At 50.2% G+C, this 25,651-nt stretch overlaps 1 protein-coding gene across 5 annotated transcripts in view; it reads right to left on the reverse strand.

Moving 5' to 3' along the window:
- The window catches only part of CTPS2 (CTP synthase 2), a 275,422-nt gene that overhangs the window by 158,807 nt on the left and 90,964 nt on the right, over window positions 1-25,651 (reverse strand). For all 5 annotated transcript variants that reach the window (XM_075335173.1, XM_075335172.1, XM_075335174.1 and 2 more), the window contains 2 exons: window positions 14,069-14,201; window positions 4,862-4,950 (listed from right to left, as the gene is read on the reverse strand). In XM_075335173.1, the coding sequence (XP_075191288.1) occupies window positions 4,862-4,950; window positions 14,069-14,201 (222 nt within the window). The remainder of the gene's footprint in view (window positions 1-4,861; window positions 4,951-14,068; window positions 14,202-25,651) is intronic.

Genomic DNA, 25,651 nt, shown 5'->3' on the forward strand with positions numbered 1-25,651 from the left:
ATGCCCAGATGTGGGGAAAGGTCCCAGAACGCATAAAGTCTACATCTTCACAATTTAATGGTGATGAAGATAACAGGTGCGTGCAGTAATGATTACCATGGCCAGTGTATAAAATAAAGGTTTGTCTGCTTATGGGTTTTTTTTTTTCGTTTCTTCTTAGTTTCTTTTTTTTTTTCGTACTTTTTATATTGTACAGTAATTATAAAGCGCTTACATTTTGTACTAATGATTTGTTTTATTTATGAAAGCTTAGCATATGTTTCATTCTTTTACATGCTATAGAATAAAAATAAAATGGTATATTGTATAGGAAATCTTAGCTATTTTTCACTTCCATTCTTTTAGCAGCATGAAAAAGTTAAACACTAGAGGTAGGCGGATCAATCCTACTGTGTAGCATCTAATTTTACTCTTTTCTCTTTATAGATCTATACAGTGGCAAAAATAAGTATTTGATACACTGCCAATTTTGCAAGTTTTACCAACTACAAAGAATGGAGAGGTCTGTAATCTTTATCGTAGGTAAAATTCAACTGTGAGAGACAGAATAAAAAAAAAACAAAATCCAGAAAATTGTATTGTATGATTTTTAAATTATTAATTTGCATTTTATTGCAGGAAATAAGTATTTGATACAATAGAAACACAGAACTTAATATTTGGTAGAAAGCTTTGTTTGCAATTACAGAGGTCAGATGTTTCCTGTAGTTTTTGACCAGGTTTGCACACACTGCAGCAGGGATTTTGGCGCACTCCTCCATACAGATCTTTTCCAGATCTTTCAGGTTTTGAGGCTCTAACTGGTCAACACTGAGTTTCAGCTCCCTCCAAGGATTTTATATTGGGTTCAGGTTTGGAGACTGGCTAGGCCACTCCTTCTTATGGAGCCACTCCTTTGTTGCCCTGGCTGTGTGTTTTAGGTCATTTTCATTCTGGAAGACCCGGTCACGACCAATCTTCAATGCTATTACTGAGGGAAGGAGGTTGTGTTCTTGTGATACATGACCCCATCCATCCTCCTTTCAATATGGTGCAGTCGTCCGGTCCACATTGAAGAAAACCACCCTCAAAGTATGATGTTTCCACACCCATGCTGAAAGGTTACGACAGATTTCTTGGTGTTGTGCTCATCCTTCATATTCCTCCAAACACGGTAAGGCTAGTTGATAGCACAAAATTCTATCTTGGTCTCATCTGACCACATGACCTTTTCTCATGCCTCTTCTGGATCATCCAGATGGTCATTGGTGAACTTCAAATGGGCCTGGACATGAGCTGTCATGAGCAGGGAGACTTTGTGTGCCCTATAGGATTTTAATCCATGACGGCGTAGTGTGTTACTAACAGTAATCTTTGAGTCTGTGCTCCTAGCTGTCTTCAGGTCATTGACCAGATCTTCCCATGTTGTTCAAGACTGACTCCTGACCTTTCTCAGAATCATACTTACCCCGCGAGGAAAAATCTTGTATGGAGCTCCAGACCGAGTAAGATTCACCGTCATCTTGTGTTTCTTCCATTTTCTAATAACTGTGCGAACAGTTGTTGCCTTCTCATAAAGCTGCTTGCCTATTGTCTTGTAGCCCATCCCAGCCTTGTGCAGGTCTACAATTTTGTCCCCATTGTCCTTAGACAGCGCTTTGGTCTTGTCCATGGTGGAGCCATTTGAATGTGATCATACTAAGGACATTCATTTGTTTGAAACGCGTAATAGCAGATCCGCTGTACATGTTTTGGATCTTGTTTTAATATGATCTGAATAAGATGGATTTTTAAAATTACTTCCCCTGTACTAAGACGTTGTTGCTGGAGTTTTATGTATGTTCCTTTGATACAATTGAGGGACAGTATCCTGAAGGTCTCTGCAAATACTGCTGTATCCAACATGGCTGCTCAGTGGTAAGGTATTATAGACACATAGTCCAAATAGATAGAAGATACACAACACTCGAAGGAAAGTCATGAAAGTATGGGTAGTATTCATTATTCCTGCCTAGGATGCAGGGGTCATAAAATAACATAAGAAGCTGAAGGTAATTTGTCATGGCTTGCAGGTTTTCAGCGCTATAATTTGACTGCTTCCACTCAGCAATTCCAATATACGTAGAATAGAAAAGATTTATGCAGTTTCTTTAGGTACAAAATAAATTTCACATTTACAGACAACTTAAAAGGTTCCTGCCCGTCCCACACTCCAAGACTTACAGGTCTATGCACTATCCACACACATATGGACCTATTAGTCAAGGGGAGAAGGGTGGAAAGGAGCTGAAAGGGACTGACCTCTACATAGTCATCCAAAAGACAGAGTCGCTGGTCATCTTTCTCTGCTCTGAAATGCCACATGGTTTATGGATAAACCATACCAGTGTCTGAAACGTGGCGCCAGTGGTTTGGACAGTCTGAATCGGATGACAAGGTCCCTTTAAGGCCACGGACACACGTTGAATATTTTAGTGAGTTTTTACCTCAGTTTTTGTATCCAAAACCAGGAGTGGAACAATCAGAGGAAAAGTATAATAGAAACACGAGCACCACTTCTGTATTTTTTACCCACTCCTGATTTTGGCTACAAATACTGAGGTAAAAAACTCACCAAATTTTCAACGTGTGCACAAGGCCAGACAGACAGATTTTCCTCTAAGGCCAGAGTCACACTTCCGAGTGACTCGCATCGCCCGACACGGCCTTCCACTCCCTGGACAGGAGTGTCTCAGCTGCATAGAAATATATGCAGCTGACCCACTCTTGTCAGGAGAGTGTGCGGCCGTGACGGGTGATGTGATTCGAGTCACTCGCAAGTGTGACTCCAGCCTAAATGCTCCGTCACACGCAGTGACGTATCTAACGATATATATCGCCGGGGTCACGGATTCCGTGATGCACATCCGGCATCGTTAGCGTCGTCGTTGCGTGTGACACGCATGAACAACCGTTAACGATGGAAAATACTCACCAAATCGTCCATCGTTGACACGTTGTTCCTTTTTAAAAAATCATTGATTATTGAGCACGCAGGTTGTTCGCCGTTCCCGAGGCAGCACACATTGCTACGTGTGACACCTCGGGAACGACGAACTGCAGCTTATCTGTGGCCGCCGGGAATGAGGAAGGAAGGAGGTGGGCGGGATGTTATGTCCCGCTCATCTCCGCCCCTCCGCTTCTACTGGGCGGCCGCTTAGTGACGTCGCTGTGACACCGCATGAACCGCCCCCATAGAAAGGAGACGGTTTGCCGGCAACAGCAACGTCGATAGGCAGGTAAGTCCATGTGACGGCTCCTAACGATATTGTGCGCCACGGGCAGCGATTTGCCCGTGACGCACAAACGACGGGGGCGGGTGCTTTCACCAGCGATATCGCTGCGTGTAACACCCCCTTAAGGCCATTTCACAGATTCAGTATTTGGTCAGTATTTTACCTCAGTATTTGTAGCCAAAACCAGGAGTGGATCAATCAGAGGAAAAGTATAATAGAAACACGGGCACCACTCTGTATTTATCACTCACTCCTGGTTTTGGCTACAAATACTGTGGTAAAAAAAACTCTCTAAATACTCAACGTGTGGACATAGTCTAATGCATCTGACCTGGATGTGTATGAACTACAATACCAAACACAGCCCAAAAAGAAAATGGTGCTAGTTCAGTAAAAACAAAAGTTTTAGGCCTCATTCAAGCATCACAGATTTTTCACGGTATCATTGGTGTTCTGCATCCAAGCTCCATCATTCTTTGGGCAGTGTGTAATCTTTTACTATTTTATTGATGAAAAAAATGTGCAAATTGTCCTCATACAATCACAAACAGCACACCGGTGCAGTTTTCACAGACCAATAGTCTCGTATGGGTGATTTTGAACCGTGACTGAGATCAAAAATGGGTATGTGTCATGTCTCTGTGATTATTTTGTGGAGACACAGTCTGCCAAAAAAAAAACCACAATCAAGTGAACAGTCCATAAACTATAATGGGTACATGTTCTATCCATGAAAAAAACAGCTCTACCAGCGTCTATATGAGACCTTAAGCAGTATTTGTCACTGAGGGCAGTATAAAGTAGCGGCAAAGCCCCTTATTACTGGATGTCTCCCAGTAGTTTTGATAAAAACCCCACTTACTCAGATGCAGCATGAGTTCTTGTAGTCATTAGTGGCTGCTTTCATCTCCCCCACAGCTTATTGACAGCTTACTCCATATACTGAACATAGGAAGGAAACTGTCAATCAGTAGACGATGGGAAGGGAAAATGCGGCTCATGAATATCAAGGACTGTACCATGACCGCGCACAATCGGGAGGACTATATCACTAGCCTCGTGCTCCACATAAGAAAGCCAAAGAGTGATATCTGTCTCTACTGTATGCTGCAATATCTGAGGAATGAGTGACAAATTCTCATTAAAGGGAACCAAACAGTAGGATTGCAGGTTTTGCCATCTATTCCCACTCCTGTTTGCCTGAGCTAAATTATCGTCTATGACGGCAACAGGGGGAGGGAGGCCAAGCAGGCACACGAGGCTGGAATAGATAGCTAAACCTGACCCACATATTCCCTTCTTGTTGCACCTGCCAATCAATTAGCAGTGCATTACTGGAACTTTACTTGCACATATTTCTGAAATAAAACATCCAATCTCTGAACAAAAGCTATGCTTACATTCAGCATCCTAGCACCAGTATAGCACTGGCTTTACTTTATATATGAAAATCCAGCTTGGTGGTTGTCTTTAAGGTAAATGTATGCTCTTGAAAGTTATTATAAAAAAGTATAAATTCTTATTCACAATGTAACCTGGCACTGTAAGCGACCTACAGATAAAGATATGGCATTTCAGTATACTATCAGTCGAAGTATGAGACTTACTGAGCTTTGCACATCTTTTCCCAGGCCTTGTGGTACTTCACAGGGTCTTCTATTTTGGTTGAAGGTTCTAGCTCGGCGGAGTCTATATACTGAGAATAAGAAATGGAATAATAGTAAGAGATAGATTCTGTATAATCTGTAGCTATCATTAGTACTCAACTTTTTACAGAATAGTAAACCACGGGCAGTTCTGGGTGCATATTAATAATCCCTGCCTAACCGTCCCTGTATACACTAGCATAGATAAAGAGATCTTTAGAAAAAGTATTTCTAAAGATTCCTTATGATATGCTAATAAGAGAGGGGACTAGTCGCAAGGACATTAGTTCATACTCTCATTCCGTCTTCTTAGCATGTTAGCACGCCCACAGGGGCATCCTAACATGCTTTTCAATGCCCATTGCCCAGCGTCATCAGCGGTGACGCGCATACCTGTGTCCGTTGTAACCGCTTCAGAATGCCAGGCTGAGGGTCAGTGCACATGATCAGAATGTCGGGCACTTGCGGTCATGCGCACCATGAAGGCGGGTGGACACTTCAAAGAGGTCTGCTGCGCATGATCGGGAGTGCCGGGCATTCTGATCATGCGCACTGCCTGGCGTTTTAAAGCGGTGACAACGGACACAGGTACGCGCGTCACCGCTGATGACACAGGGCAATGGGGGCTGAATAGCATGTTAGCACGCCCCTGTGGACGTGCTAACATGCTAAGATAGCGGACTAGTCGGGAGAACTAACACGCTTGTGACTAGTCCCTGTGCTCAATAGCACTTCATAAAGGATACTATGTCTAAAGATCTCATTATCTATACTAGTGTATACTGGGACAATTAGGCAGGGATTAGCAATATGCACCTGTGGCGCCCTGGACTAGCCAGGTCGTCACAGGTAACACACACACACACACACACACACCCGGACAGTAACATTAGCCAAACCAAAAACCCTTGTTGCCTCCCTCCAGAGTCTGATGTCCACACCAGGTGGGGCGGAGCCAGGCGGTTGGCCCAACCCACCAAGGAGTTCACAGGCCTGGAGGCAGGAAAAGGAGCAGTTTAGTTCAGGAGGTTGAAGTGAGAGGAGTAAAGTGGAGAGTGTCTGGGTTTGCGGCCCAGGCACTGACAGCAAGGTTTGCAGACGGCGGTGGCCGTCTGCAGGAGTTGGTGGAACTGCGCAGAGCCGTGAGGACCGGGGCTGGGCGGTGGCCCACCGGTACCGGACCGGGGAACGGAGTGAAGCTAAGCACACCCAGGCAGGGCCATCGGACCCCGACCAGGCTTGGAGCCGCCGTTAATAGTCAAATCCAAATGTGACAGGAACCCCCGGGGTTCCCTATCAAGCAAGTCCCGATTGAAGGCAACCGCACACACCGTGAGGATATACAGCCACCGCCAAGGCTAGAAATCCAAGGGCCAGCGCCTGCGGGCAAAACGGGCTCCTCCGGTATCTATACACCGGGGAGCGGACTACCGTTGGGAAGCCATTGGAGCGAACACAGTACACAAAGGTGCAGGAAGAGACAGCCACCATCACCTGTCCAGGGAGAGACACTGCAGCCGGCTGCGGGACCCGTCCATCCAGCCGTTTGGTTTACTGGAGACTTTGTGCCTCTTTTGCTGAGTGAGTACACCCGTGCCATCCGGCACCGCGCCGCGCTGTCCCTGCACCGTGCACCTCACCAACCCTGCCTCCCCGTTACACCACCGGGCCCCGGGATCACCAACCCGCTACCCACGGAGGGGGAAAACAACATCCCAGCTGCTCCCTACCATCGCTCCCGGGATCCCCGTCACCAGCAGCGGTGGTACCCATCTTCACCACAACCCGTGGGTGGGGTCAAGAACAATCTCCCCAAACAAACCACCCCCTTTTCACTCACGGGCGAGGAGCGCCGCTCGAGTCCCTAGATCCGGCCCACCGCTCGAGCCACCGAGCAGCAGCGCCGGACCCGAGCATTAGCGAGCGCAGTGCCCCGCCGCCCGCGACACACCCAGAACTGCTCATGGTTCTGGGTGCAAATTGCACCTGACAGGTTCACTTATATGAAGTTATTCAACTTCTTTAATGTTGAGTGGACCTGAAGAAGTTCAAGTTCACTGGTTTTGGCTGGACTTTAGTTAAAAGTTCGGTTCATGACCCGAACTTGACCCTGGACACCATATAAATCAATGGAGACCCAAACTTTGGGTCTGTAAAATGGCTGTAAAATGGTCATAGTAAGGACTAGGAGGCTGCAAAGGAAGTAAAACGGGGGGAAGAGAATGATAATTGCCCTGCAACCAAATGTGGATAAGGAATAAATAAAAAAAAAATTACGTGGGGTCCTGCTTTTTTGATAACCAGAGCAGATAAAGCAAACAGCTGGGGGCTAGTATTACCAGGCTAGAAAGATCCATGGTTATTTGGCTCCTCAGATCCTAAACATAGCAGCCCGCAGTTCTGACACTTTGCTCAAAATGAGGTTTTTTTAGAGCAGAAACTTTCTAATAAAAAATTGTGTTTTTCGATCTCCTCATGGTTTTCGGACAGTTTCTGCTCTCAGTGTGAACACACCCTTAAGGCCACTTTACACACTACGACATCGCTCAAGCAATCTCGTTGGGGTCACGGAATTTGTGACGCACATCCGGCCGCTTTAGCAATGTCGTTGCGTGTGACACCGATGAGCGATTTTAAAAAAACGTGCAAAATCGCTAACCAGTGACATGCCCCCCTATTCGCAATTATCGTTGCTGCTGCATGTACGATGTTGTTCGTCGTTCGTGTGGCAGCACACATCGCTACGTGTGACACCGCAGGAACGACGAACATCTCCTTACCTGCGTCCACTGGCAATGAGGAAGGAAGGAGGTGGGAGGGATGTTACGTCCCGCTCATCTCTGCCCCTCCACTTCTATTGGGCGATCGCTTAGTGACGTTGCACGAACCGCCCCCTTAGAAAAGAGGCGGTTTGCCGGTCACAGCGATGTCGCTAGGCAGGCAAGTAGTGTGACGGGTCCGAGCTATTTTGTGCGCCACGGGCAGCAATTTGCCCGTGTCTCACAAACGATGGGGGCGGGTACGCACGCTAGCGATATCGGTAACGATATCGCGGCGTGTACAGCGGCCTTTAAAGTGTGAACACACCCTTATAATGGCCTTGTCTAATAGAATCTCTACTATATAGCATAGGGCTCATTCAGACATCTTTGGGACGGGGGCTGGGGTTGGGGTTGGGGTACATAGCATAGGACTCATTCAGACATCTGTGGGAGTCAGAAAAATGGGCTGAGATTCATTAGTGTTTTTGCTCAGATTTTAATCAGAGTTCCAGCAGAGTGTATCAGAGTTTGTTCCAAATTTCACCAGTTTTTCTCGGATGAGAAATAATGTTTCTCCAGCTTCACCTATCAACCTGTCAATGAAAAACAGACATCACATGGCTGGCACCCAAATGCTGTCTGTTTTTTTTCCACATCCATCTATAGACTTGGGTTGGTGAATTTTGATCAGACACTCAGATCAATATTGAACATGTCTCTGTGTTTTTGTGAGGACCACTCATTCTGGAAAGAAAAAAAAAAATTGGACATGTGGACTATGCCATAAATTATCATAACATCTGAATAAGTCTTTCCAGCAATGGTCTCCATCCTGAGGCTCTCCAATTACTCTTAGGCTATGTGTCCACGGTGCGTTTTTTCATGCTTTTCTGCAGCGTTTTCAACTGCACCTTTTTAGTGCCCAAATGGCTGCGTTTTGATTTCCCAGCAAAGTCTATGGAAAATAGGGTTTTCCTGTGCCCACCATGCAGTTCAAAATGCTGCGTTTAATTTGCATATTTTGTGGCAAAAACCATGCGTTTTAAAAAGCAGCATGTCAATTGTTTTTGCCATTTGAGGTGCGTTTAGATAACATAGAAGTCACCTTTTTAGGTGCAGAAAACATGCGTTTTGGACTACTAAAACGCATGCTTTTTGCACATCAGAATAATGAATTCATATGTCCCTTTACACACACACAAAGTCCGACAATTTATGTAAAGTAAATTATCATTTTATTGCTATATTTACATTTTTTATTACATAACCGCTATAATTCTATTAAATCTTGCTATTTTCTTTTTTTTCATACAAATATTTATGTGCCCCTTTTTTTTCTCTTTTTTCATTTTGTTTGACTGTTGTAACTTTATTTATCATTGTCTTGATGTTCAAAATGCATGTGTCAAAGTGCATTTGAAAAAGCATCCAAAAAGCGCTAAAAACGCATCAAATATGCGGCAAATAAGCATGCGTTTTCAGCGCTAAAGTTCTGCAAAAGGCAACTTTGGCTAATTCAATTAAGGACAAAACGTGCATTTAGAACTGCAAGTAGGGAAAAGCAACATGGACACATAGCCTTAAGCGGGCTTTACACGCTACGACATCGCTAATGCGGAGTTGTTGGGGTCACGGAATTCGTGACGCACATCCGGCCGCATTAGCGATGCCGTTGCGTGTGACACCGATAAGCGATTTTGCATCGTTGCAAAAACGTGCAAAATCGCTAATCGGTGACATGGAGGTCCATTCTCAAATCTCGTTACTGCAGCAGTAACGAGGTTGTTCCTCATTCCTGCGGCAGCACACATCGCTGCGTGTGACGCCGCAGGAACGAGGAAGCTCTCCTTACCTGCCTCCCGGCTGCTATGCGGAAGGAAGGAGGTGGGCGGGATGTTACGTCCCGCTCATCTCCGCCCCTCCGCTGCTATTGGGCGGCGGTTCAGTGACGTTTCCTTGACGTCGCTGTGACACCGCACAGACTGCCCTCTTAGAAAGGAGGTGGTTCGCCGGTCACAGCGACGTCGCCGGACAGGTAAGTATGTGTGACGACTGTGGGCGATGTTGTGCGGCACGGGCAGCAATATGCCCGTGTCGCGCAACAGATGGGGGCGGGTACCCACACTAGCGATATCGGGACCGATATCGCAGTGTGTAAAGTAGCCTTTAGGCCGTTTTCAGATGTCCGTGTTTCAGGTATGTGTGACATCCGCTTTTAACACGATTGCCACACGTCCCCATGTTATTCTATGCTATTACTCACAAAGTCGTGTTTTAACACGGACTGTGTGACACCGCATGGCCCCGCACGCATGGGTGTCACACGGATCGTACACTGATGTGATCCGTGTGACATCAGTGTGACACGTACAAGAGAAAATACAAGTCTTTTAAATAAAAAGATTTTCTATATTCACCTGTATCCAGCGCTGTTTTCTTAGGCTCTGCTGTCTCCTGCTTCTGACCACCGCTCATTATATTCATTGATTATTCACTGCACTGAGGATCTGGAACCAGGAGCAGCGCAGGGGGCTACAGTGCCGGGGACTGCATCACCGGGGACAGGCGAGTATCAAGCAGTGTGTGTGTGTGTGTGTGTGTGTGTGTAAGTGTGTGTAAGTGTGTGTGTGTATATATATGTGTGTGTATATACTGTATGTGTGTGTGTGTGTGTGTGTGTGTGTGTGTTTGTGTGTGTGTGTGTCTGGTGAGGACCTGGAAGCCGGAGCATCGCGGGGACAGCATTGGGGACAGCATTGCTAGTGACAGCATCCCGGAGGACAACATCACCAAGGATAGCATCGCTGGTGACAGGTAAGTATTCAGCAAGCAGTGTGTGTGCAGTGATATCCAGGAGGTCACCAGAGTTCCCACTGAACTCTGATGAACCCGTGAAGTCACCGTCCTGACATTCGTTGTAGCGCGGGTGTCGCGGGAGTCATCAGGATGTCATCAGAGTTCATTGGGAACTCCAATGATCTCCTGGATGTGACTGCACACACACTGCTTGCTGAATAGTCACCTGTCTGCGCGATGCTGTCCCCAGTGGTGCTGTACCCAGCGCTGTCCCCGCGATGCTCCAGCTTCCAGGTCCTGAGTGATGTAAATAATCAATGAATATAATGAACGGCAGTCAGAAGCGGGAGGCAGCAGAGCGAAGAAAACAGCACTGGATACAGGTGAATATAGAACATCTTTTTAATTCAAAGACTCATGTTTTCTCCAGTACTTGTCACACGTATGGATACAGAGATGTCACACACGTGACACACGTATGACACACGTATGACTATAATAACCATGGCTGTGGCTTGTACCTGATTAAACACGGACATCTGAAACCGGCCTAACAAAACAATGGTGATAGGGTGTAATGAGCAAGGGCCTGATGCATTGTTGAATGTGTGGCTTTTTTTTTTTGTCTAGTTTTGTGTATTTTTCCCCCCCATTTTTCATTTGGGCCCAATCCTTGTTTTAATTTTCACCTTTTATTAAAATCTATTTTTATGTGTTTGCCAGCTGTTGTTTTTTTTATTTGTTCGCCATTGTGGGCAAGGTTTAGGGTTTACAGATGATTTCCCCTAATTCATCATTCATTGTCACTAATGTACTCCAGTAATCTTTGCCCTAAAAAGGCCGCAAAAAAAGAGTAAAGAATAAAGATGATTTTTTACTTTGTGTAAAATTCATCAACCACTTGCACCATTTTAAATAATTTCATACAAAAAACTGCACCACAGTGCTGTTATAAATACGCAAGTAATGAATTGGGGCCAAGAACACAACTACATTATAAGGCACAGGAAAGTTTCATTTTAGGACGATTCTAACAGATGAGGAAGAAGAGAATATTTGCTGGAGTAGATCGGAAACAAACCAATTTCAGATTTGTTTGAATGGTTTACACCGGCACAGATAATGGAGAAGATGGAGAAATGTAGTTCTCCGTCTTCTCTGCACCTGTGATCGGATTTTCACTTGCGAGAGAATTGAATCACAGTAAATGACACTCGGCTGATCAAAATTTAGGCCGAGGGTCAACTGCATAATCGGGCTGATTATCTCGCATGAGATAATATATATGGCTGTCTTAAGGCCGCTTTACACCCTACGATATATCTTACGATATGTCGTCGGGGTCACGTCGTTAGTGACGCACATCCAGCATCATTTGACATATCGTAGCGTGTGACAGCTACGAGCGAGTGTGAACGAGCAAAAATACTCACCTTATCGTTGCTCGTTGACACGTCGCTCATTTTCAAAATATCGAACGTCCTTCTGCATGCCAGTTGTTCATTGTTCCCGTGGCAGCACACATCGCTCCGTGTGACACCCCGGGAATGATGAACTGCAGCTTACCTGCGGCCAACGGCAATGCGGAAGGAAGGAGGTGGGCGGGATGTTATGTCCCGCTCATTTCCGCCCCTCCGCGTCTATTTGCTGGTGGCTGTGTGACGTCGCTGTGATGCCGAACGTCCCTCTCCCTTCAGGAAGAAGATGTTTGCCGCCCACAGCGAGGTCGTTCGGGAGGTAAGTACATGTGAATGGGGTTACTGACTTTGTGCGACACGGGCAACAAATTGCCCATGCTGCACAAATGATGGGGACGGGTGTGATCGCAAATGCGATTGCACGAGAAATTGCAACGTGTAAAGCAGGCTTTACCCCTGCCTTAAAGGGGTTGTCCACTACTAGGACAATTCTTTCTCCTCCTACTCCCCTCCCGTACCATCGCCCTTCCAGCGATGTCCGGAATGACCGTGCCTGGGCTCACTTGGGTTTATCACATCATGCGGCCCCGCGTCTAATCAGTGCCAGCATCCTTCTCCCAATCTTTGGACCAAATGAGTCAATCAACAGGAAGTGAGCGCTGCAGCTGTGCTCACTTCCTGTTGATTGTTTGTTTGGTCTGAAGGTGGGGATGCCAGCACTGATTAGACATGGGGCCGCATGATGTCATAAACCCAAGTGGGCCCCGGCACCGCGATTCCAGACAATGCTGGAAGGGCGCCAATATGGGAGGTGAGTATAAGCCTTATTATTTTACGTGGGAGAAACATATGGAATTAGAAGGAGGTTGGCCTAGTAGTGGACAACCCATTTACAGGAAATCTGTCATCAATTTAAACTGACAGCAGCAAGATGTAGGGGCAGATAGTCTGATTCCTGAAGACAAATTGCTGCCTAGGTAGAAGTATGGAGAGACCAGTCAATCAATGGGTAAAAAATGTCAGATGAATTTGGACTCTGAATATTCCCCAGATGGCTCTTCAAACTATGTTTTCTGATGAAATCATGCAGCTAGGCTCTCACCTATGCTGCCTGTGGTTTGAACAGCATGAATCAGTCCCTTTTGAGTCCCATTTATATAAATACATCATAGAGTAAACAATCAGTAATACAAATGGAGTAAAAGATCTGAACATGATGACAGACAAGTATTAGGAAAATAATTCTTGTAATAATTCATTAATAAATGACATCAATTGAACATTGCAGAAACAATATCATTGATCATGTGAACAATTTGCATTTACATTGTAGAATGAATGAGCGACTATGATTTTTGCACCCGCATAATTTTTATTCATATCATTTGGTTGTTCATCCCACTTTCATTATACAATTATCGCCTGTGCGGAGTCAGTGGCGCTTGAAACTTAAAGGGTGGTTCACTACTTAGTTTTCATAGGCACATCGATATTATGTTCAGAAACAAGGCTTCTCTCAAATACCTTGTGTTGCCAATAGTGCCTGTGAGCAGCGCTATTGCGGACCGCTCATCCCCTTTGCGTGACTCCCGGGCTCCGTGACCTCTAATGTCCGGTGACGTCACGTCAACTTCCAGTTGACCTAACATCACCAAGGCGGGAAGGTGTCTCTGTCAGTGACTGAGCTGTGGGCGGTGTGTCACCGCTCATCACAACCCAGCGTCGCTCCTGCTTGCGGCACTCTGCAGGAGGAGAGAGAAGGCAGATGCTGGGCTGTGACGCTGGGCTGTGATGAGAGGTGAAACGACCGCCCACAGCCCAGTCAATCATGGAGATTGGGGACGGCTGTGGTGATGTCAGGTCATCTGGAAGTTCAAGTGACATCACCGGATATCAGAGGTCATGGAGCCCTGGAGTCACGCGAAGGGGGTGAGCAGACCGGAATAGCGTCGCTCACAGGCACTATAGGCAACACAAGGTATTTGAGAGAAACCTTGCTTCTCAACATAATATTGATGTAAGTACCTATGAAAACTAAGTAGTGAACCACCCCTTTAACAATTCTACTCGTGTATGTGGGCTAAAAGGCAGTGAGATGATTTTTCACAGACCATAATTTTTTCTGAATTGTTGCTTTAGCCATAGTGATGACACTGACTAATGTACTCCCACTGGGATCAACAATGACTTACCATTAAGTTCAGCTTATGATTGATGGCCAAAGCAGAATGTTCTAGGGCCTTGAAGACGGATGTGTAACAATCACTCAGTTTAGTATACTTTCCAACCAGCGCTATGGAGCAGGTCTGCAGGAGTCGCTCGTACCTGGTGGAAATGGTCATAATTACACGTCAGAAAATAAATTGCTGATTGCTTAAATCTAGTGTTTAGATTAAATATTTTAGAGCTGTTTTTGTGATTTCTTTTAATTTTCTATGTCACTATATCTATATTTAAAAAAATATTCTTAAAGGGAACCTGTCACCAGTTTTTTCCCTATTAAACTAAAAGAATCACCTTCTGCAGCTCCTAGGCTGCATTCTAAGAAGGTGCACCTTGGCCCTGACTCCCCTTCTAGACCCCAAAAATAACTGTATAAAACCTGTCCGTTAGGTATGCTAATTACCTGAGTTAGCCAAATGGGCGGGCTCATTTTCTGCTCCTGTCCCCCCCTCCTGCCGCTAATCGCCATCCTCCTTTCTTGATTGACGTGATGACGCCTCCATCATCATCCTCGTCGCATTTTCAAATCTCGCACCTGTGTAGTTATGTCGGCTCGTGCAGGCGCAGTGCGCTCTGCCATATCGCGGGCAGAGCAGAAAACATAGCTGCCCTCGCTCACGCCGGTGAGCTAAATGCGCAGGCGCGAGATTATGGGCGGGTACGAGGATGGTGCTGGTGAGGTCATGTACAGCGCTGGCCATAATCTTGCACTTGCGCATTTAGCTCACCGGCGCGAGCAAGGGCAGCTATGTTTTCACTCCCTGGGCACTGTAGAATTAGCTCAATGAGCTAGCCTCTGCCGCCAGGTACTCTGAGTGCACTGATAGTGTGTGCTGCTCTGTGTTGCCAGTTCTAAGGATTTGAGTTGGCAACAGAGCAGACGCTATCACTGTGTAGGTTGCAAAGTGCACAGTGAGCAGGGAGGGACAGAGCAGTGATAGAGGAGCCCCTGTGTCACTGATGACGCTTGGTTTTAGGGAGTAGGCAGAGGCTGTGACAGTGATCGCTACTCTGTCCCATGCTCTGATGATGCATTGTTTGATTATCTCCACAAAGCGTCAGCAGCCAGGAAATAGGGGAAAAAAATCAATAGTAGTTAAATAGTGTTGTCGTTGGGGTAGGAAATGTTTAGTATAGTCATATTAGAAATTAGTTTAAATTGGGGCAATAAATAAATCGAGATTTAGATTGAAATTTCTTCAGCCTTCAGACCACCCCTTTAAGGCACAAAGAACCACAAACAAGCAACAACTGAAGAAGTCATTTGCAGTAAAGGTTTGGCAAAGCATCATAAAGGAGAAAACCCAGTGTTTGGTGACGTCCATGGCTCCAGACCTCAGGCAGTCATTACTTGCCAAGAATTCTCTACGAAGTTTAAATTGAACATTTTTTATTTATGGTAAATTTCATTGGTCCAGTTACTTTTGAGCCACTGAAATGCCAAATACCAAATTCTGTACCAAAATATCAAAAATTAATAAAGCCATGTTTCATTAAGTATATGTATCTGAACAGATTAGCTGATTAACCAGGAGCATTGAGAGCAGAGGCGTCAGTAATACACAGTAATAAAATGTCTCTTCCTCCGCTCTGCTCTATGTATGCGTGTATATGTGGCGCTCCTGCAGTGGTCGAACCGCTCGGATCAGGGGGGGGGGGATCTGCTGTGGCTCGAGGGTCTCTGGACCCGGGGGCTCGCGGCCACTTGAATGTAAAAAAGGGGGGTATTTACAGGGGATAATAGTTCGTGATGCCACTCGTGGATCACGCAAAAGGGAGTACCGCCGCTGCCGATGGGAGTACCCGGGGGAGATGGAGTGGGGGCGGCCAGATGACGTTTCCCTCCATGGGTAGGGGAGGCCCCGGGACTCTGGATGGTGGTGTTGGGGAGCGGGGTGCGGATTGAAAGCAGGGGAGGACCATGTACTCATTCAGGCAGTGTTGGTGATGATGCGACCGTAAAGCAGACTCTAATAACAAGGTAAACCAAGTCTCTGGGTGCCGCTACCCTCTTGGGGGAGCCCGTCCGGGTATCCGTCACCTACAGTACTGCCGGGTGGTCTGGAGCCTGCCTCTGTGCACAAATTAGAAGTGTACCTGATACCGGGTCTACGACTCCTACGGTCCCAGACCACCGTCTGCGACCCAACCTCTCACTCCCAGGGAGCCACACATTCCCCAGCTCCTGACTACTCGAGGGCTAACTTTCTTTTCTCCAGCTCCTCTCTCTAAAAGCTGACACTCAACTCTCCTCCTTCCCTCCCACCAGTCTGCCTGACCCCTAGGTGGGCAGCCCTATTCCAGCTTAGCAGCCCACTGGTGTGTCTGACAGGGTGTGGTGTGAGGTGTTGTTGGGATTTTGGAAGCTGATGGAGGCAGTACTATAGGTTGGGAACCCAGAACCATGGGAAGTTGAGTCCTGCACTAAGGGGCACTTTGCACACTACGACATCGCAGCTGCGATGTCGGTGGGGTCAAATCGAAAGTGACGCACATCCGGCGTCGCAGTCGATATCGTAGTGTGTAATCCTTTTTGATACGATTAACGAGCGCAAAAACGTCCAAATCGTATTGTCGCGGGCGGGGAGGAGGGTGTCGGCACACTACGCTCACCCCTTCTGCTCGGGTCCGGCAGCTGCTCAGTGGTGGCTCGAGTGGTGGGCCGGATCCCGGGGTCTCTCGAGCGACACTCCTCGCCCGTGAGTGAAAGGGGGGGGTTTTGTGGTTGGGTGTGGGGGATTGTTATAGTTCGTGACGCCACCCACGGTTGTGGTGATTTCACCACCGCTGCTCAATGCGGGGATCCCGGGGATGGTGATGCGGAGCAGCCAGGTGTTGTGTTGCCCCTCCGTGGGCAGGGGTTGGTGATCCCGGGGCCCGGTGATGGTTTGTGAGGTGCGGGGCCTGGTGGGTGCAGGGACGCGGGGGCAGCGCTGTGCCTTGCGGCACTGTGGTACTCACTCAGCCTGAGACACGGACACAGTTTGTACGGTAAACCAAACGGCTGGTAGGACGGTCCCACAGACGGCTGCACCTGCACTCCCGGTAGGTGACGGTGATGTCCCTCTTCCTTGCACCTATGTTTGACTTGTGGTAGCGGTGGATTCCCTCCGGTTACCCGCTCCCCGACTGCAATCTGGGCCGGAGGAGCTCTACACTTTGCCCGCAGGCGCTGGCCCTGAGAAACTGGTGCCGTGGCGGTGGCGGTGTCTCTCTCTTCAGGTTGGGCTGTTGCCTTCAATCGGGACTTGGTTGTTGGGGGTTCTACGTCCCCTTCACTGACGGATTTGGCAAATTTGGCGACTCCTAGCCTTGCCGGGGTCCGAGAGGCCCCTGCCCTGGTGCTGACTGTCCTTCGGAACACTGCTCCAGACCACCGGGCACACAGCCAACGGGGTCCTTCCAGGAACTTCCAAACGGTCCCCCTCCAGACAGTCACCGCCGTCGCTGACCTTGCTGTTCTGGCCCTCCACAAAGCTGGACCCTTCAGGCTTTCCTTCCTTCTGTCACTTCACTTGCTTTCCTCCTTTTCCACTTTTCTACTTTCACTACTTGTTTACTCCTTCACTTAGCTCCTCACTCCTGCTCCTCCCTGAGCTTTCTGCCTGGTCCTTCCTGCCTCCAGCACTGTGACCTCCTTGGTGGCCGGAGCCAACCGCCTGGCCAACCCCCTGGTGTGGATCATCAGCCTCTGGAGGAAGGCAACAAGGATTTCTGGTTAGCATTGATGTGCCTACCTGGAGTGTGGGGTGTGGTGGTGTTGTGACCTGTGACCCCTGGCTTGCCCAGGGCGACACATTCCCCCTTAGCAAAATGCAGACCGTCCGCGGGCTGCCGTCCTACACCGGTTTTATTTTTCTGAAAAAGGGGTAACAAGGTTAAGCAAACATGAATAACATTTTTTTAATAAATCTTCCCAAAACGGGAGGCACATTTACTTTTAACGTTGCAACGGTTTACGGTCACGGTTTCCGCTCTCTCCCACCCAAGCAACCTGGCCCTGATGCTGCCCCTAAAGCCCAGGCAGCACCCCTTGACCCACAGTCCAGCACAAGTTACCCGAGCGGGATCTGTCCTTCCCCTCAAGAGGGTAGCCACCGGTTCCTTTGGTGGCTGGGCCCCAGCCTGCTCTGCGCAGGGCCCTCCCTCCAACCTGCCTCTCCGGAGGTGGCATTGCGGAAACGGTAACGGTAACCAACATATTTACAAGCCACTTAACGTTTGTGGTGCCCTGCAAGTTCACGGGCTTGTCCATGGATAGTTCCCATGCATTTTTAAACGGTCCCCACGGGGACAACGGTGCCGGCTCCGGCCGGTTGCAAATCACAAGCAAATCAGGTGACTTTCACGGTATCATCATTTTCCTTATCATTTCAAACTTTTCAAACAAACAAACAACAACTAACAACCACTCCTGCACTTTACGGACCCCTTTTACTCATAGAACGGTCTCCCTGTACCTAAGCGGGGGTCTACCTAGGTTGGAACGGGTGGACCTTCGGGGCCCAGTGTCAGTGTTGCTAAGCAGTGGGGTAGAGGGAACAATCGGTTCCTCCTCCCTGCTATAGTGTGGAGCAGGCGGAGGTGTAGGGGGACTGGGTACAGGTTCGTCCCTGGGCACTGGCACTGGTTCTGGCTCACGGTTAACCGCTTCCACTACTTCTTCATCCACGGGTTGTGGGAACAGTATCACTGGAAGTATCACTGCGCCGTTCTGTGTAGGCCAGTTTGCTGGGAAGTCACCCATCACAGTGTGGATTACCTCTGCCGCCTTTTCCACTGGTGGAAGAACCGGTACTTCAGCCTCTGCTTTCAACGCTGGGGGGCATTTTTTTAGATGGTCCCGAGAAACGGTGGCCAGGGTGCCCCCTTGGTCACGACTGATCTGGTAGGTCTTCCCATCGTCCCACTCTGTGGGTTGTACGACGTAAGGGACTTGCTCCCACTGGTCATCCAGTTTGTGGGCTTTTCTCTTCCGTTTCAGCACCACATCTCCTGGCTGGAAAGGACCTGCGGGCGCCTTCTGATTGAACCGGTGCTCTTGCTGTTCTCGACTCCGACTGAGGTTTTTCTCCACATACTCCTGGATTTGCCGGTATTGGGCCCTCCTCCGACTTTCCCACTCTGCTGTTGAAGGGAGTACTTCCGGGGCCTCCAACCCCATCTCCAGATCCACCGGCAGGCGGCCAGGACGAGCCCTCATCAGATACGCTGGGGTGCACTTTGTCGAGCTGGATGGGATATTATTGTACATGTCGACCAAGTCGGGTAACTTTTCTGGCCACATGTTCCGTTCTTCCAGCGGTAGTGTCTTGAGGAGCCCCAGGACCAAGTGGTTCATTTTCTCGCACATGACGTTGGTTTGGGCGTGGTACGGAGTAGTCCGGATCTTCTTGTAGCCGTACAACTGGCAGAATTCGTGAAACACTTCCGCTTCAAAAGCCGGGCCTTGGTCAGTCAGCACCTTCTCGGGGTACCCATGGGGTCGGCAAAAATAGGCCTGGAACGCTCGAGCAGCGGTTCGACCAGTCAGGTCCTTAACGGGGACTACCACCATAAATCTTGAGTAGTGGTCTACCATCGTCAATGCGTAGGTGTACCCACTTCGGCTAGGGGTGAGTTTGACATGGTCTAGGGCGACCAGCTCCAGCGGCTGATGGGTGACTATGGGGTGCAACGGTGCCCTCCGGCTCTTCTCGTCCTTTCTTCTCAGCGTACAAGGACCGCACTCTCGGCACCAGGCTTCCACCGATTCACGCATCCCACTCCAATAGAACCGCTCCCTCAACAGCATCTCCAGTTTCTTCCACCCGAAGTGGCCAGCACCATCATGGTATGCCTGTAGGACAGTAGCGACATCAGCTTGAGGAACGATTAACTGGCATATTTTCTCATGGGTCTTCGGGTTGATCAGCTCACGGTACAGCCTCCCTTGGTGTAGGTAAAGCCGTTTCCGTTCTTTCCACAAGCGTTGGGCTTCGGCTGGAGCGGCAGGGTCTATTCCCATAGCACCTTGTTCCACCAGGGTCTTGACAAGGCGGACAGCCGGCGCTTGGTCCTGGGCGTCTTGCCACTCTTGACTGGGCCGCGGGTCCAAATCCACCCTTTGCTGACATACTTGTACCCTCTCAGTAGGCGGCTGGTGAAACGCAGGCAACTCAATCTCCTCGAGGTCGTCATCCTCGCACCCCTCTTCTGACAAATGGGGCATCCGGGAGAGTGCATCTGCGTTGATGTTGACACGACCAGCTCGGTACTTTATGGTGAAATCATAGTTGGCTAACCGGGCTACCCACCGCTGCTCCAGCGCGCCCAACTTGGCCGTGTTCAGGTGAGTCAGCGGATTGTTGTCCGTGAATGCGGTGAATTTTGCTGCCGCCAAATAGTGACGGAACCGCTCCGTGATAGCCCACACCAACGCCAGTAGCTCGAGGTTGAAGGAGCTATAGTTCTCAGGGTTCCTTTCGGTCGGCCGGAGTTTTCGGCTGGCGTAGGCAATCACCTTCTCCTTTCCCTCCTGGACCTGGGATAGGACCGCTCCTAGCCCCACGTTACTGGCGTCCATGTGGAGGATGAATGGGCGCCCATAGTCAGGGTACGCCAGGACCTCTTCTCCGGTCAGGGCCGCCTTCAACTGGCAAAAGGACTCCTCATGCTTGTCCTCCCACGACAGTGGGGCTCCGATGGGTCTACCACCTTTGGTCTGTCCCACGAGATCTTGCATGGGGGCAGCCATCTTCGTGTACCCCTTTATGAAGCGCCGATAGTACCCCACCAGACCCAGAAACTGCCTTACCTCCCTCACTGTAGTTGGTCTCGGCCAGCTTTGGATGGCAGTGATCTTCTCAGGATCGAGGGCGACACCATCCGCACTCACCACATGCCCTAGATACTGCACCCTGGGTTTCAGCAGGTGGCATTTTGAGGGCTTCAACTTCATCCCGTACTTGGCAAGGGACGCGAACACCTCGGCCAGGTGCTCCAGATGGGCTTCATACGTCTGGGAATAAACAATCACATCATCCAAATACAGCAGGACGGTCTCGAAGTTTAAATGTCCCAGACAGCACTCCATCAACCGTTGGAAGGTCCCAGGGGCATTGCACAGCCCAAACGGCATGCTATTGAATTCGCAGAGCCCCATCGGGGTGGTGAAGGCGGTCTTCTCCCGGTCCTCTGGAGCCACGGCCACTTGCCAGTACCCGCTGGTGAGGTCAAGGGTCGAGAAGTAGTTTGCAGTCCTCAGTGCGGCCAAAGACTCTTCAATGCGCGGTAATGGGTAGGCATCTTTATGGGTTATCTGGTTGATCTTCCGGTAGTCCACACACATCCGCATGGTACCATCCTTCTTCTTGACCAGTACCAACGGAGCGGCCCAGGGACTACAGCTGTCCCGAATAACCCCCGCCTCCTTCATATTCCTCAACATATCCTTGGCACACTGGTAATGTGCAGGGGGAATAGGTCTGTACCTCTCTTTGACAGGGGGATGTTCACCTGTGGGAATGTGGTGTTGGACCCCCTTGATCTGCCCGAAGTCTAGGGGGTGCTTACTGAAAACCTGTTCGTACTCCTGCACCACCCTGTGTACCCCTGCCCTGTGATGTGTAGGGGTATCATCATTGCCTACATATAGCTGTTGGTGCCACTCTCTTATGTCCCCCTGGGGTGGGGGAGTGTTGGTGGCAGGTTGGAGTGTGGATGGACTGGCTTCATGGATAGTGTGAGGGTCCAGGGTAAGCAGCTTGGCAATGGTGGCATACCGGGGAAGCCTGACTTCTTCCTCCCCACAGTTCAGCACTCTCACAGGCACTCTCCCTTTCTTCACATCCACCACCCCTCGGGCGGCCATTACAGTGGGCCAGTGCTCGGAAGGCATGGGCTCCATCATCGCGGGGTAGTGACGCCCCTGAGGCCCTACTGCTGCCCTACACCAGATCATCATCTCACTCCTAGGGGGCACAGTCAATGGAGCAACATCCATCACTCTCACTCCACCAATCTCCCCTCCTGTTGAGCTTACATGCTGGCGGTACATCAGGGCACGGATTTCACGCTGCACAGCCCTCTGTCGGCTCCCCGCCGCCGTGGCGGCCAGCTGTTGCAATAGGGTCAACACATCAGCCATGCAGTGTTCCATCACATTGGTTCCCAGCACTATCTTCGGGTTATGATCACTGGGTTCATTCATGATCACAATCATACCCTGGTGTTGTAATTCAGCTTGCCCCACTGTCATAGCCACTTGTTTATACCCCACCTGGGTCAGTGGAAGTCCATTAGCGGCGATCAACGTTATGCTATTGTCTGGGGGCGCCAGCTCGTCTACGGCCCAATACCGCTGGTACAACTTGTACGGTATAGTAGTTACCTGTGATCCAGTGTCCAAGAGAGCCATCACTGGTATGCCGTCCACAGCCACGGGGATGATAGGGCGGGCCCCGATATATCGGTCTCGCCAGTCCGGTGGGCCACGATGTTCTACTCCTGAGGATTGGCCCGGGGCCCCAGGGGTTGCTCGTTTAACGGGCACTGTCGGTAGTAATGGCCCGGCTTACGGCACTTGTAGCAGATTGGAGGTCTGCTTCGCGGGTTGTTAGCACTTCTCTGCTGCATCCAGGGAACATCTTCGGGACTGTCAGCAAGCTGTATCTGCGCTGGAGGCTGAGATCTGGTCAAAGGTTGCAGTGCAGCAAGGATTTTGGCAAGGTCTCCGTCCATGCGACGGACCTGGGCGGCCAACTCTTCGACTGTGCTGCTTGGGGCTGCAGGTATTACAGAGGTTGGTTTGGCTGAGGCCGCCACAACAGGAGCTGTCTCGACGGGCCATGGGACGGGTTCCAGAACTTCAGCAGCTGGGGGCTGGAGTGCTTTGATAGCCCGCTCTTTTAACACAGCAAAGTCCACATCAGGGTGTTCCAGGGCCCACAGCCGGAGTTGTTTACGATCCTCAGGGGACCTCATCCCCTGCGCAAATTGCTCCACCAACATCTTGTTACTATCCGCCTCATTAATAGAGTTCACCCGCTTCAGCATGCGGAGGGCGGTCTGCAGACGTAGAGCATAGTCCCAAATGCTATCCCCGGCTCGTTGCCGGCACTGGTAAAACTGCATCCTCAGCTCAGCTTCAGTCCGGGTCTCGAAGGCAGTCTGTAGCTTCTCAAAGATGGTGGCTACAGAGAGCCGGTCCCCCTCGGCCCAGGTCTCCGCTTCCTGCTCCGCCGCACCGGTTAGCTGGCCTAGCACTATCGCCGCTCGTTGCTTATCAGTCAGGGGGTACAGCTCCAGCAACGGGTTAAGCTTTTTCCGGAAGGCCTGTAGGGCATCCGGTTTCCCATCATATTGCGGTAGCCAGGCAGCTCCGGGCGCATAGGGCAAGGAGAACGGCATGACCTGAGCGAGCGCGGGGGCCGCGGCACCTCCCGCCGGTACAACCGGGACTTGGGCAGGCCCATTCCCATCCGCGGGTGCCGCTGCGGCTGCGACCACCGCTCCTCCAGCGGCTCCGTCGGGCGCAGACATCTTGTTTTCGTCCCCCTTAGCTCTTTCCGGCCCCTCCTCTCTCGGGGCGGGGTTTTGGCCTTCGCGCCTCTACTGCTCGAGAAGACGCTCGAGCGGGAACTCTTCGCGCCAAAGATGGCGGCTTCTGAAATTTTTCTGCCGGATACCTCCGGCGGTAACAAGGCGCACCTCTACCAGATGGCAGAGCGGTAAGATCCTGTTCGTGACGCCAAGTTATCGCGGGCGGGGAGGAGGGTGTCGGCACACTACGCTCACCCCTTCTGCTCGGGTCCGGCAGCTGCTCAGTGGTGGCTCGAGTGGTGGGCCGGATCCCGGGGTCTCTCGAGCGACACTCCTCGCCCGTGAGTGAAAGGGGGGGGTTTTGTGGTTGGGTGTGGGGGATTGTTATAGTTCGTGACGCCACCCACGGTTGTGGTGATTTCACCACCGCTGCTCAATGCGGGGATCCCGGGGATGGTGATGCGGAGCAGCCAGGTGTTGTGTTGCCCCTCCGTGGGCAGGGGTTGGTGATCCCGGGGCCCGGTGATGGTTTGTGAGGTGCGGGGCCTGGTGGGTGCAGGGACGCGGGGGCAGCGCTGTGCCTTGCGGCACTGTGGTACTCACTCAGCCTGAGACACGGACACAGTTTGTACGGTAAACCAAACGGCTGGTAGGACGGTCCCACAGACGGCTGCACCTGCACTCCCGGTAGGTGACGGTGATGTCCCTCTTCCTTGCACCTATGTTTGACTTGTGGTAGCGGTGGATTCCCTCCGGTTACCCGCTCCCCGACTGCAATCTGGGCCGGAGGAGCTCTACACTTTGCCCGCAGGCGCTGGCCCTGAGAAACTGGTGCCGTGGCGGGTGGCGGTGTCTCTCTCTTCAGGTTGGGCTGTTGCCTTCAATCGGGACTTGGTTGTTGGGGGTTCTACGTCCCCTTCACTGACGGATTTGGCAAATTTGGCGACTCCTAGCCTTGCCGGGGTCCGAGAGGCCCCTGCCCTGGTGCTGACTGTCCTTCGGAACACTGCTCCAGACCACCGGGCACACAGCCAACGGGGTCCTTCCAGGAACTTCCAAACGGTCCCCCTCCAGACAGTCACCGCCGTCGCTGACCTTGCTGTTCTGGCCCTCCACAAAGCTGGACCCTTCAGGCTTTCCTTCCTTCTGTCACTTCACTTGCTTTCCTCCTTTTCCACTTTTCTACTTTCACTACTTGTTTACTCCTTCACTTAGCTCCTCACTCCTGCTCCTCCCTGAGCTTTCTGCCTGGTCCTTCCTGCCTCCAGCACTGTGACCTCCTTGGTGGGCGGAGCCAACCGCCTGGCCCACCCCCTGGTGTGGATCATCAGCCTCTGGAGGAAGGCAACAAGGATTTCTGGTTAGCATTGATGTGCCTACCTGGAGTGTGGGGTGTGGTGGTGTTGTGACCTGTGACCCCTGGCTTGCCCAGGGCGACACAGTATCATCGGTGTAGCGTCGGTCATTTCCATAATTTGGGAAGGACCGATGTTACGATGTTGTTCGTCGTTCCTGCGGCAGCACACATCGCTATGTGTGAAGCCGCAGGAGCGAGGAACATCACCTTACCTGCGTCCTGCGGCTCACGCCAGCTATGCGGAAGGACGGAGGAGGGCGGGATGTTTACGTCCCGCTCAGCTCTGCCCTTTCGCTTCTATTGGCCCCCTGCCGTGTGACGTTGCTATGACGCCGCACGACCCGCCCCCTTAATAAGGAGGCGGTTCGCCGGCCAGAGCGATGATGCAGGGCAGGTGAGTGCATGTGAAGCTGCCGTAGCGACAATGTTCGCTACGGCAGCTATCACCATGATATTGCAGCTGCGACGGGGGCGGGGACTATCGCGCTCGGCATCGCAAGCATCGGCTTTTGATGTCATAGTGTGCAACGTGCCCCTAAGAGATAAAGAGCGTGTAGTACCCTGTGACGCCCTGACTAGTCCAGGGGCGTCACATATACACTGATTAATAAATGACCCATCAATGCCACTGACCATCTCATTCGCATGCACTTTATATTCCTATGGATTTAAG

Source organism: Anomaloglossus baeobatrachus, chromosome 2 (genome assembly GCF_048569485.1).
Source record: "Anomaloglossus baeobatrachus isolate aAnoBae1 chromosome 2, aAnoBae1.hap1, whole genome shotgun sequence".
NCBI lineage: Eukaryota > Metazoa > Chordata > Amphibia > Anura > Aromobatidae > Anomaloglossus > Anomaloglossus baeobatrachus.